Source organism: Maniola hyperantus, chromosome 13 (assembly GCF_902806685.2).
Source record: "Maniola hyperantus chromosome 13, iAphHyp1.2, whole genome shotgun sequence".
In the NCBI taxonomy this organism is placed as follows: domain Eukaryota; kingdom Metazoa; phylum Arthropoda; class Insecta; order Lepidoptera; family Nymphalidae; genus Maniola; species Maniola hyperantus.
In genome coordinates this window covers 3,002,760-3,016,078 of record NC_048548.1, presented here as the reverse complement: position 1 = coordinate 3,016,078, position 13,319 = coordinate 3,002,760, and the positions used below count along the sequence as shown (strand labels likewise).

At 37.8% G+C, this 13,319-nt stretch overlaps 2 protein-coding genes across 6 annotated transcripts in view; both read right to left on the bottom strand.

The window, feature by feature from the left end:
• Window positions 1–19: 19 nt before the first annotated feature.
• On the bottom strand, window positions 20–6,752 carry LOC117987838 (zinc finger protein 493-like). The gene is made up of 7 exons (XM_034974904.2): window positions 6,525–6,752; window positions 5,474–5,819; window positions 4,837–5,115; window positions 3,931–4,129; window positions 3,289–3,378; window positions 2,480–2,626; window positions 20–1,204 (listed from the first exon to the last, which is right to left on the bottom strand). The coding sequence occupies exons 1-7, from the start codon at window positions 6,654–6,656 to the stop codon at window positions 973–975; spliced, it is 1,425 nt and encodes a 474-aa protein (XP_034830795.1). The 5' UTR covers window positions 6,657–6,752; the 3' UTR covers window positions 20–972.
• Window positions 6,753–7,651: 899 nt separating this feature from the next.
• Window positions 7,652–13,319, bottom strand: part of l(2)gl (LLGL domain-containing protein l(2)gl) — a 58,946-nt gene continuing 53,278 nt past the window's right edge. For 4 of the 5 annotated variants that reach the window (XM_069502468.1, XM_069502470.1, XM_069502467.1 and 1 more), the window contains one exon: window positions 7,652–12,728. In XM_069502468.1, coding sequence (XP_069358569.1) covers window positions 12,621–12,728 — 108 coding nt within the window. In that variant the 3' untranslated portion in view covers window positions 7,652–12,620. Of the gene's footprint in view, window positions 12,824–13,319 lie in introns of all 5 variants that reach the window. The other variant, XM_069502469.1, reaches the window with a different exon arrangement.

The window sequence follows — 13,319 nt, the reverse complement described above, 5'->3', positions numbered from 1 at the left end:
AATATATTAAAAACTTAAACATTTTTAATTAGAAAACTTAATAAAAACTCTTAACATTATAACATAATTATATTTACAATTTTCTAAATATGTAGTTTTGTATTTAAAAGTATTTGGTCCATAATCCATGAAATTAATTTTATACATCGATGTTTTAATATAATTATGTAACTTTGTGCTATCCGGATTGAAGAATACCTACCTATACAATAATTGTATTATTGTAACAATTATTGTTAAAATGATGATACCTCTACCTATTTTAATAAAAAGCTCACGATCTTTATAATTAGCACCCCATTTCTACAGTACAACGCAACAGGTTGAGATAGCAATCGGGATGGGGACGCCCCGCACACCTGCACAGCCCCCTCGCCCCCAGCGGCGCGGGATAACGCGGGTGACATGCGAGTGTGCGGGGCGTCCCCCCGCCTCATACCCCGATTGCCATGTCGACCTATATATGGTGTTCAGTTAAAATATTTTTTAGTGTTTTGATATTTGAAAGTAAAACGTAATTTGCGGATTTTACTAAGTACATACTCGTCAGTTTGGTAACAAAAGCAGATTTGACTGTTTGTTTGCGTTTGCGGATTTGCGGAAGAGTCGCTGTGGTGTGCGGTGCGCTCTTCGACTTTACTGTTAGTTGGTGTTTGCGGATTTTATTGCTAGCTTGGTTGGTTTGCAGTTGCGTTCCCTGTTAGCGTATTGCTCGGCGCGTTGAGCAAAGATCGCTAGTGCGCGGTGTGCCCTCGGATTTCACAACTAATTTGATTGCGTTTGCGGATTTCACTGTTAGTTTGGTTTGCAGATTGGACAGCTCGTTTAGTTGCGATGATGTTTGTTTGCGGATTTTGCAGTTAATTTGGTTGCGTTGTTTGCTCGCATATTGCTTTTCACGTTGAGAAGACATCGATAGTGCGCGGTGCGCTCTTCGACTTTACTGTTTGGTTGCGTTTGCGGAGGTTCCAGTCAGTTTGGTTGTGTTGGCTGCTCGCATATTGCTCTGGGCGTCGAGAAGTCATCGCTGGTGAGCGGTGCGCTTTCATGCTTTTGCGGATTTGTCAGCTCGTTGAGGAAGGGGCGCTGGTGCGCGGTGCGCTCGTGCCGCTTGCGGTGGTCGGAGCGGCCGAAGGCCACAGCGCAGTATCCGCACGGGTAGCGCTTTTCCTTTGTATGACTTATCATGTGGATACGGAGGTACCTGTTAAAGTTAAATTAATAAGTCATTAAACATAGGGTTCAATGGGGTTCAGATTTACGCTCAAAGTACCTAAATTAATCTCTGTTATGTCGATCGGTTGTTATTGCAACGTTGTTAATTGTCAAAAATTGTATGGTCTTGTTTGACCAAAGGATTTATTAACTCCTGTTCATGCTAATATTGTAAATGCGAAAGTGTGTCCATCTCTTTTCGATCCATCCGTTTTAACTGATTTTGACATTTGGTACAGAAATAGCTAGCATTCTGGAGATGGACTAGGCTACTTTTTATCCCGGAAAATCAAAGATTTCCCTAGGGATATTTTAATGTAGATAACGGGTACATACCACGGTTAATTTTTTTATTTATTTGTCGATATTTCAACCTAATTGCACGGGTCGTGGTCACGAGGGGAATGCGGTGCTGCGAGAGATGAAGTTCGAGCTGTCAAGGGCAGTAGCGAACTACCCTCTTTCTTGTTCTTTTCGCTGGAACTTCACGAGCTGTCCGGCAAAATACACTCACAGCGTCACTATTAACTTTCGATGTCGTTCGATGCTGTCTTGGTTTGCATAATCCTACCACTGGATTCCACATACTTGCTAGTTTAAAACCATCCTCACGATTGAAATTCCGGTGTTTGCGAATTTCAATCGCTTCGCGCACTTGTCTAGGCATATAGTGGCGGTCTGTGGAGAGAACTCGAGGATCGTGGAGTTCAATCCAATGTTTTGTGCCTGGCTGTAGAATATGCTCCACGATCGCGTTAAACCACGAAATAAGTTTAAAATCATTAGTTCCCTAGGGATATTTAAAAATCGAATTCCTAGACCTATTTTTAGGGTTCCGTACCTCAAAAGGAAAAACGGAACCCTTATAGGATCACTTTGTTGTCTGTCTGTCTGTCTGTCCGTCTGTCTGTCAAGAAACCTACAGGGTACAAAAAAAATTAAATTGTGGTCATGAACTAATAATTAGTATTTTCAACTTTCGAAGTGAGATAACTATATCAAGTGGGGTATCATATGAAAGGCACCTGTACATTCTAAAACAGATTTTTATTTATTTTTATGCATCATAGTTTTTGAATTATCGTGTAAAAAAATACGACTGTAGTACGGAACCCTCATTGCGCGAGCCTAACTCGCACTTGGCCGGTTTTTTTTTCAGTCCGGCCGGCCGGACTGCGGACTAGTTTCATTTGACACTGGCATCATGCAGTCTGCTGAGGGTTACCTATTTCAAAATAGCCATAGTTTAGTTGAGCTTGCTTACCCAGGTTTCTTGAAGGCCATGTCGCACAGGTCGCAGCGGAAGTCTCTCGTGTCGCTGTGGATGAGGCGATGGTTCTTCAGTATGGTGGTGGAGCTGAAGCACTTGTTGCAGTCCGGGCATATGCACGGTTTCTCTTTAGTGTGACTCCTGGAAACCAATGTCTTTACAGTTCCCAACAGTCAATATTACACATCGAGCTTTAGAAAGAGATGATCGGCAGCTTCAAGCCGCAGCGTAGAGCGTCGTCCCTGTCGTCATGACTGGCGAGTTAGCGACAAAACGTCACATACGTGTGAGTAACAGAGACGACGACGAGGAAAAGGTGACTGACTGACTGATCTATCACCGCACAGCTGAAACTACTGGACGGATCGGGCTGAAATTTGGCAGGCCGAAAATTGAAATTTGGAACGTACATGTTCTCTAAGAAAGGATTTTTAAAAATCAACCCCAAAGGGGGTAAAATAGAGGTTTGAAATTTACGTAGTCCATGCGTACGAAGTCGCGAGCATAAGCTGGTTTTACTATATTTATTATTGTCAGGCTTAGATAATGGGAAAAAAATTGTTGTCTGGCTAAGTCTGAAATCCAGAACAGCATAAAATAGAATAATCAATGAAATTATTCTATCAAAAATAAAAATAAAATTAACATATTATACATATAGCGTAAAGCTTATTTCACACTGCAGGATATAAATTATATTATAGTCTGGTCAATATTGGTGATCGTACAAATTGGTATGAATGTTGGGAACGCCAATATTGACCAGACTATAATATAGTAAGGTACATGGTAATGTTACTTACCTTAAATGAATTTGTAAATGATATTTCTTAAAGAACCTTTTTGAGCAAACTTGACACATATGCGTCTTTTCTTTATCGTGTACTTGCCGTCTGAAATTATAGACTAAGTATTAGCTCTACATGAACCTTAGAGCCAGTGAGGGCCAGACCTTCGTTATTTTATAAAAGCTAAAAATTTCTATGCGTATTGTCCCCAACATAGGGAGGAACGATCAGCGACTATGAAGTTTGGATCATGGTTGCTTTGGGAGATAACAGGTAGGTAACTAAGACGTATAGAATCTTTCGTCAATGTATAAAGTCTAATTTTATTTTCTTCGGAATAGTATTAGAAATCACGTCATGCATTGCCAGACACTTAGTCTTGTGGCAACCCTCTGCCAGACACACTTAAACTTTAATGTCCTGGGTGTCTGGTAGGCGGTTGCCACGATAGGTACTAAGTGTCTGGCAATGCATGACGTAATTTCTAATACAGTGTGACAACCAGGCAATGTTGTGTTTGAATTCCTCGCATGCGAACGGGTGAGCCTTTGTGTGTCGGAGCATGTACATGTCTACCTTCGCCTTCAAGATGAAGTGTCGCCCACACGGCACATATTACCTACTGCACATCACTAGACGGTGTGATGTAAGACTTACTTGTGTGACAACAAGGCAATGTTGTGTTTGAAGTCCTTGTCGCACATATCGCACACGAACGGGCGAGCCTTCGTGTGTCGAAGCATGTGCAGATCTCTCTTTGCCTTCGAGATGAAGCCTTGACCACACAGCACACAAACAAACGGTAAGTTGTCAGTGTGGTGCATAGTGAGTTTGTGGCTACGTAGATTTACAACATCTAAACGTGGACAGAATTAATACACATATGGTTTTACCACTTTTATAAGTCGCATATACGCTATTGTCCGTGTAAACATGTATTGTACACTCTCAAATACTTCATAGTTTAGTCGACACTAGATGTGATAGCCTAGTGGTTAGGATGTCCGCTTTCTAATCGGAGGTCGGGGCTTCGATCTCGGGCACGCACCTCTAACTTTCCGAGTTATGTGCGTTTTAAGTAATAATTAAATATCACTTGCTTTAGCGGTGAAGGAAAACATCGTGAGGAGACCTGCAGGCCTGAGAGTTCTCCATAATGTAATCAAAGGTGTGTGATGTCTACCAATCCGCACATGGCCAGCATGGTAGACTATGGCCAAAACCCCTCTCTCTGAGAGGAGACCCGTGCGATGGGTTGATCATGATGATGATGAAATACTTGATTGTATTTGAGAACATAAATAATATGTTGAAGTAGCTATTGGTGGTATTAATAACGATTTCTTCCTAACTGCATATCGGTCACAATGGCCAATCTCAGTAAAGATCAGTCATTACCACAGGAAATATCATAGTGCACAAACACAGCACTCTCTATTTCCTGACTCGCATCATGCTGATGGGTCGGAAAACCAACACTACTGGAGTGCTATTGGTATTATTATGACACTAGCTTAACAATTAAATAGAAAAAAGCTATAAAAAATGAAATGTTTAGCTTACTTTTACCACACTCATTGCAATGTTCCTTAATACCCAAATGTTTAACTTTGTTGTGTCTGTACCGAGCACTGTATGACGCAAATGTTTTATCACAGACTTTGCACTTAATCCTCGTCCGTTCTCCCTTGGGTCGATGTAACTGCATATGTTCAGCCAGGTTCACCACAGTTTTACCGCATTCTTCACATATTTTCTCTCGTTGTTCTGGTTCTTTACAACGCTTTTTTTTAACTTTCACTTTTTTTCTACCTTTACATTTCTTTTTGGGACGGGATTCTTCTGGAATTTGATGATACAAACTAACCAAACATATTATTAAACTTCAAATAAGCCAAAACGGGACTTCCAAAGTCGATCAACCATCTAGTTACCGACTTGAGTCAAAGTTGCTTAACAATCGCAATTGATTGACCAAAGGCATTATAAAACTTCATATCTGAAGTTTTATAATGCCTTTGGTTAATCAATGCTCATACATTCGTATTTTAAAACAAAATTGGGATCTCCAAAGTCGGTCACCCATCCAGTTGCCGACTTTCATCAATTGCTAATCAGCTAGGCAGTGTTCCTCAAGTTATATGTGTCAGGTAATTTTAATTTAACAAACATAATTTTAATTAATAATGCAAATACTTACTATTTTCTTTACATTCTTCAGTGCTATATTCATACTTTATTTTCTTTATAACACTAAGCAGTTCTTCATCCGACGGCACATCATCTATATTATTTTCATGTTTAATATTAAACTCTATCTTGGTAAGCGAGTCCATGTCACACCCATCATCAGAATATCCGTTGCTCATTTCCTCACATTTTATGTTGTCCATATCAATCACCTCAATTTTAGTATCCTCTTCGTTTTGGAGACGTCGCAAATATGAATCGTTTTTTAATGCCAGTGTCTTAAATTCGTGGAATGATATTATTTTTATAAAGCATTTATCGCACAACTTTGTTGTTACTTTTGAATCTGGTGCAACCTTAAACATGCCAAGATTGAGAGCATAATAGGGTCTTGGACTGTAGTAAGAAAATTACGTGACTTTTTGTATAGCGGCAGTTTATGGGGCTAGAATTCATTATTAAAAAGAATAATTAAAAAAAAATCATGATTTTAATTTATTTTTAACATGAACGGCACACTGTTTAATCAGTATGAATTTGGGTCTTTTAAAACTCATTGATTTTCCAGGATAAAAAGTAACCTGTATCATCTATCTCCAGCATGCAAGCTATCTTTGTAACAAATTTCATCTAAATTGGTTAAGCAAGTGGGCAGTGATAACGTGACATGATTAATTTTGCATTATAATTTTAGTATGGATCGATTTATTGGTGTTCTTCATTGTATTGTTTGCTATCAAAGTTTGATATAAAGGGCTGAAGGCAAGAGTAACAAATACACCTCAATTTTATCATAGTACAAAACTTGTGGATGAAAATAAACATAAAACTGTACTTATTAAATAATATATTGCTTGCATAATTTGTTAGGCATATATATCACTCTGACTTTAGTTAAACATTGATTAACAATACACTAATAACCTTTTTCAGTCACATATAAAATGTGATTAAATAACATACCCACCTTAAAATTACGTTAACTAAGACCCAACGATCTTGTTAAAATACTTATTTGCAATTGTTTACATAAAGTTTCAGCAGTTTAGATGGTTATTTACCTGAATATTCAAGCAAAACAACATTATGTCCCAATAACTTTTCTTGTCCCCTTTCAGTTCTTCTGATAGTTGTGTGATGTCCCTTTCGACTGCCTCGGTTAAACATATTCGACAAACGTCTATTTTTGCCATTTTTATTGAAATAATACTAATTTTATGAAGATTTCTTCGTAATTTTAAACTTCTAGACTTCTGCCACTTTTGTTTATGTGTCAAAAAACGTAGTGATGTCCATAGATAATATTATACTAATACGGTACGGGTGATGTCGATCATTGGAAGACTTGCATCACATTATTACAATCGCAATTGTTGTGATTGGCTGAATTTATGGTATTCTTGTTGCAACAATGTATTGTAGCAATTGTAGCCAATGGTGAGTGAGCATCAAACAATCAGAGGTGGTTGCGATCGTCACAATGTTAATGGTACTTACATGTACCTATTTAGCATACCATTACGGTCCGTATTCCGTAATGAAGCACGTCCTACGTCATCAAACCAAAGACAAGGTTTTATTTCTGGATTTATTCATCTCAGATGGATCTAGCCTCTAGCTCTTTTGTGCAATTCCTGTGGTTCCCACCAATAGGGGTAGGATTTTTAAAATCAGTAGGACCTTATATCATGTCACGTAACCGACATAGCACAAGGTTGCAAACATAGAGATAGTATACATTCATCCAAGGTTGCGAAGCTAAAGTGGGAATAGGCAGGGCACATAGTTCGAAAAGCGATAGGTGCTGGACTGGCGACCTCCACACGACAACCCGAAGGCGCAGTTGGAAGACCCCCGGCCCCCACTAGGTAGGCAGACGACATCAAGCGAGTTTCAGGGAGCCCCTGGATTCAGGCGGCGCAAGATCGTGGTGTGTGAAAGTCCCTACTAGAGACCTATGCCCAGCTGTGGACGTCTATCGGTTCATAATGATGATATGTACACCTTAGCTTAGTTCTGTGACGCAACCAATTTGACCATTGACTTGGGACTAAGTATATAAGGATTGGAAATAGTTTTACTGCCTATGCATCTATCTCTTTCCCACACAGCGGTCCGCTATTATTTTTCTTCGACGGAAAGCTAAGGTCCTATAAATTCCAAGTTAAGATTATAAATAAGAGGCCAATATTATTTATAGCATTTATTTTCATGTAAGAATACTGGATACAAATCGCAAATGTTCTCGTATCAAATTTTAAAAAGACCACAATAGCACGGAGAAAAGTGTACAGTGAACAAAGAAATCTGGACGTTTGACCTCCACACGTTTTCATTACGATTGGGACTAAAATTTAAAAAAAAGCATTTCTTAAAAAAATAGGCAGGCACATTCAACTTATAGCTAAAATAAAATCATTATTACTAAAACTTAATCAATCCCCTCGTATCAACGAAATTGTGATGTCTTGTTGCCTGCATATGCAAGCAACGTTTTTATCGAATACTGTTAAGATATTAATATGTACATACATTTTTTAGTCTGAAATTACGGCAAATTCATTATTAAAGTAATAATACAGCTGCCATCGTGTCTAGAATATGATTAAAATAATTCAAATGCATAAACCACCTTAAATTCAGAATACGGACAATATTTATTATTAAATAAAATAAAATAAAAACAACAGTGCTGCCGTTCTATTTCTAAAAAGCGGTTAATAAATTGCCAACAAATTTCAGTTACCATCAAAAACGTAGGTACTCGTATTTTCGAAAAACTGATATTTAAAAAAAGTATGCCAAAGTTTTTGGGAGCGACCGATCTCGTATTTTTTCGTAGCATTATACCCACATTACCAAAGTACCGTTATGTTAACGTTAAAAATAACGATTCCCATTATCGTTATCTAGATACCATTATTAATACCGGTATAAGTAACACTAGTCATACCGGTAATATCATACAACTATCTCTATCTAACGATGCCGTGTACAAGGTAACAAAAAATCGCTAAACTTTTCATAGTTTCTGACGATAACTCCCTATTATACTCTTCCTATTTAGCCGCTTTTTAGAAGAAAAAAAAATGGCACAGTGCTAAAATTGCGTACATTCAAACACACATTATTTTATTCCTAAATTATTTACTGAATATACAATTCAATTAGAAAGAAATTATAAATAAAGTAGGGGTAAAAATCTTGTATTAAGCATTTATTAAAATTAGCAATATCATTACCGATTTACAAACGAAGAAAAAAGTTATACCTATTGCTTGGTATTTTATTCAACGTAATGATCTTCTAGCGTTGTTCCCTCTCGCACAGTGAAATCACTAGCTGTCGCCAAAAAACATGAGAATTTTCAGAAACTAATGTTTCTAAAAAAATGCTACATAGGGGTTTAATTTAATCCTATGTATCAAACTTTTAAGAAATATCAGGTTTTCAAAAATCCCATTTTTGGGTGATAACTCCTAAACGATTTTTTATAGTTACTAACAACTTTTTAGATATTAGTAGGTCACCAGCGTTATATTAAAGGCGGAAACAATTTATCGGACGCGGTTGACAGCTGCGACTTAAGGTATCTGGATAATACACAGTACACTGATCTGTGCAAACACTATCGGACGTAACCTTGACAACTCGGACGTCCGAGAGATATCTCGAAGGGCGCGTCCCAAACGACTGCGCACACCTCAGTCGCTGTTTACGGACGCGTCCCATAGTTTATTTCCGCTATAACGATTGACGTAACAGCTAAGTTGCATTAACGGCGTTACCTCTCCCGCACCGGGCAGATTCTTCGGGAACTTAGTTAAACAGAATTTAGGCCACGGCGGCCAAAATGAATAGAGAATGGACGAAAATGTGCCATAGTATGTATAGTCCGTGACAGGTCGAGATGACGATCGGGTATGAGGCTGTAGGACGCCCCGCACGTCACTCACGCTCGCCCACACCGGGTTAGCGCAGGGGGTTGTGCGGGTGTGCAGGGCTTACCCTCCCCGATTGCCATCTTAACCTGTCGCGTACAAAAACCCTGGCCTGTTAAAAGTTGCAAGAGAGGTGAAAAAAAACTTTTGTTTGGTCTCTCATGCGAAAAAATCATGCTAGAAAATTGGTAATTTTGAAACCTAACAACTATATTTTATTATTATCATTATTATATTCTAGTCTGAATTACTTGTCAATTTATATAATACTAAATTACCTAAATAAAATTCTCTTTATAAAAAAAATAAATAGGCACATCACATTCGCGCTGAATGTTTGAAAGAATTCCAACTTAAACTAAGTTGTTACAATAATTTTTTAACCTTTAATTAAAAAAAAAAAACAATCTACAATCTGATTGCAGTATTGCTAGCTAAAAACTGTTATGGCTCCTGTTTTTTTGTACTAAATTAAAACTGGCTGATTAATACTCACATTATCAACAAAAGAGTTTTAAGTACCAAAATATTTTTTTTAAGAATTATTTAAATAAGAAAAGACACCAGCATACATTCGAAGTGTATTTTATATAAAAAACGCTAAATACTCCACTGAGCTAAAAGTTAACCTAGTCAATATAAAATGCATTTATTTATTTCTTAAATAGTAGGCTTAGCAATACGGATTAAATATACAAATATTAAATTGCTTGTTGTTGATATATTTTCATATACAGCTAGAAATGACGATGCAGTGTTAATATAAGAAATTGTTAAAACATCAAAGAAAAATGAAAAGGCAAAAAGATGTAGGGTGAAATCTATAGAGCGCACTCTGAATTAGCTTAGACTTAAGACAGAGTTAAAACGAGACAGAGTTATATCTCCCACAGAAATCTGTCTCGTATTAACTCAATCTTAAGTCTGAGCAAAGTCAAAGTGCGCTCTATAGATCTCAGCCTTAGTCTCATACTAAGCATACTGTGTAACTGTGTAAGTTAACTGAAGTGCATCTTTCATTTTAAGCTTATTTCAAACTACGGGATATACATTATATTATAGTGTCAAATTTTGCGAGATGTTAATGCTCCAGAACTTCATGACCAACTGTGTCGCATACGTGTCCCTGAATCCAATTGTAATCTTCGTCCACGAAAAAATAAACTTTTCGTGGTCCCACATCATCGCACTGTTGCTAGATCTATGTCACCTATACCCCGTTCATTAGCATCGTGGGTCTATAATACTGGTTCGGGAGTTACTGAATTACGCTGAGAGCATTACGTGAATATGTCATTCAATGTTCACAGTGTACATATTCAAAATCCTTTGATCTTTTATCGTTTTGTATTTTATGTCTTTTTTCTTGTACCTTTATTTGTATTTAAATTTATTATTAATCATCTAGTTAAAATAAATAAATAGTCCGGTCAATATTGGCATTCCCAACTTTCTTACCAATTTTTAGCCCTATGCGAGTTATTGTAACTTTGAATGTCTATTTTGATTGGACTATAATATACCTAATTTATATCCTGTACTATGAAATGAGTTTAAGTCCAGTTGCACGACAGGCGGTAAAAGTTACGTTGCGGTTACGTTTAAAATTTGACCGTCAGTAAAGGGAAAATAAGTATGGACGAAAATTTTATTTTTGACCTTATGGAGGTATGCATACAGACTTTACGATCCATTTGCTTTTTCTCTGTCATGGACCTTACAAAGCAAAAGTAACGAAAACAAAATGCGCGTGACTTACAAAGTTTCACAGGGCACTTATATTGAACACAGTAAACAAATTCGTCAAAATGGTATATTACCCTTAGGCTGACATATTTAGAGCGAGCTTTGACTTTGCTCAGACTTAAGACACTGTTGAAACGAAGTCTGAGTAAGATCAAAGTACGCTCTATAAATCTCGGATGAAGCTCATTTTTCACAATGGAATATAATATGAACATTATAATACTGTAGTGCACGTAAAACGAGTAGTTCAATCTGAACACGAGGCATTGTACAGAACAGATCTTAACCGGGCTTAGGATGAGATCTATAGAGCGCACTTTGAGTTGAAACGAGACAGATATTCATATCTCTCACATAAATCTGTCTCGTTTTAACTCAATCTTAAGTCTGAGCAAAGTCAAAGTGCGCTCTATAGATGTTGCAACTTCAGATTGGAATATGTATTTGCGATAGGTTGAGATGGCAATCAGGGTCAGCAATCCCGCAACGGGTTAGCGCTGGGCTGTGCGCGTACTACACTTGTTTTGCAATCATTGTAAATTGAAGTCATGACACTTTTCAGAAATTTTACAGTGTAGAAACATTATATTGATTGTTGCAACTTCAGGATAGACTACTTGTTTTGTGACCATTCTAAATTTAAAGTCATGACACTTTTCAGACAACTTACATGAATATTCAGAAACATTAAATTGATGCATGTGATTATACAATTCAGATACTGTACAAAATCTAGAGCTAGCTTCGTGGAGCGTAGAAAAACGACGTTACATCTAAAATATGTGGGTCACTAAAGTTTACAATAATGTCATATTGGTGTGAAGTACATATAAAAGATATAAATACCTATATAACTGTCACAATGAAAGTTGAGTCGAACAAGACACGCGTAAGGTTGCCGTACATATATTTAATTCGTGTAATTAAACGTGCGCGCACGCATGCAGAACTGAAATTCTCGATCTGTCTTGCATGTTTATATCAATTTTTTTAATATCAAAATTAAATTTGAAACCCAGCACAAACGAGCAAATATACAGAAACCTAGTATTAAAAAATAACCTAAACGAAAACCCGACTACTCTTTCCAAAAACTCCATCACACTCATATTGCTGTCTCATATTTTTCTCCTATCCACCATATTAGATTTTTCATGACGTTATACATGACGCCTATAACACTCGAGACGCCAAGACAAAGCTAAAGACACTCTATTATCAGAATAAAATGTGTAGTTGGGCAATTATAGTAACCTTTCCACGTAACCATTTCTATTAGTGGACGTGATAAAATCGACTCTCGATGATTAAAATTATAATAGTCTACCAGCTACGTCATTAAGAAAAGTTGCGGCACCCTGTTAAGACAATACGCATGTGCGTGTAGCGTTTTCGCTTCAACTATCATTACGCGAGTTATGCTACGGGTAATACGTGCGACATCGCCGCGATGTGGTGGGTGGGGTGTGGCTAGGACTCGGCGGGTGGCACCGGCACGGCGAGCGGTGACCGCTGGCGGTCAAACATCTCGAGGATCAGCTTGGGGTCGGTCCCGGCCGGGACGGTCACGGTGCCCGTCTGTGGCAGACCGCGCTATGAGTACCAGCGCACGCTCTTCTCCGCCGCGCGTAACGCTCGCTTGTGTTTCAGTTGGGTCTCTATTGGTTCATCCGCTATGACATTTAAAAGCGAAACCAGCTTGAAACTAAACTTCCAAATTAACACCGGAGTTATAATGCATAAAATTTAAGTATTCACTCGCCATTTCAAATTTGTAATGTCAAAAGCACTGTTTTACGGTACTAAAATCGTATTTTGACATGACAGTTGACACTTAAAGCAAATATGGCGAGTGAGTTCTCAAAATGTACGCACTATACGTAGATCTGCCTTTGTATTTTAAATAACGACAATTTACGTAATCGCCGTACGATTGACGCAAGTTGAAAAGATCCACTTATACTGAGATCCATAGAGTGTACTTTGACTTTGCTCGGACTTAAGTTTTAATTAAAACGAGACAGATTTATGCCAGCGATATTACGCTGTCTCGTTTTAACAATGTATTCAGTCTGAGTAAAGTCAAAGTGCGCTCTATAGATATCAAACTGACTCTGAGATCTATAGAGCACACTTTGACTTTGCTCAGCCTTAAGACACTGTTAAAAC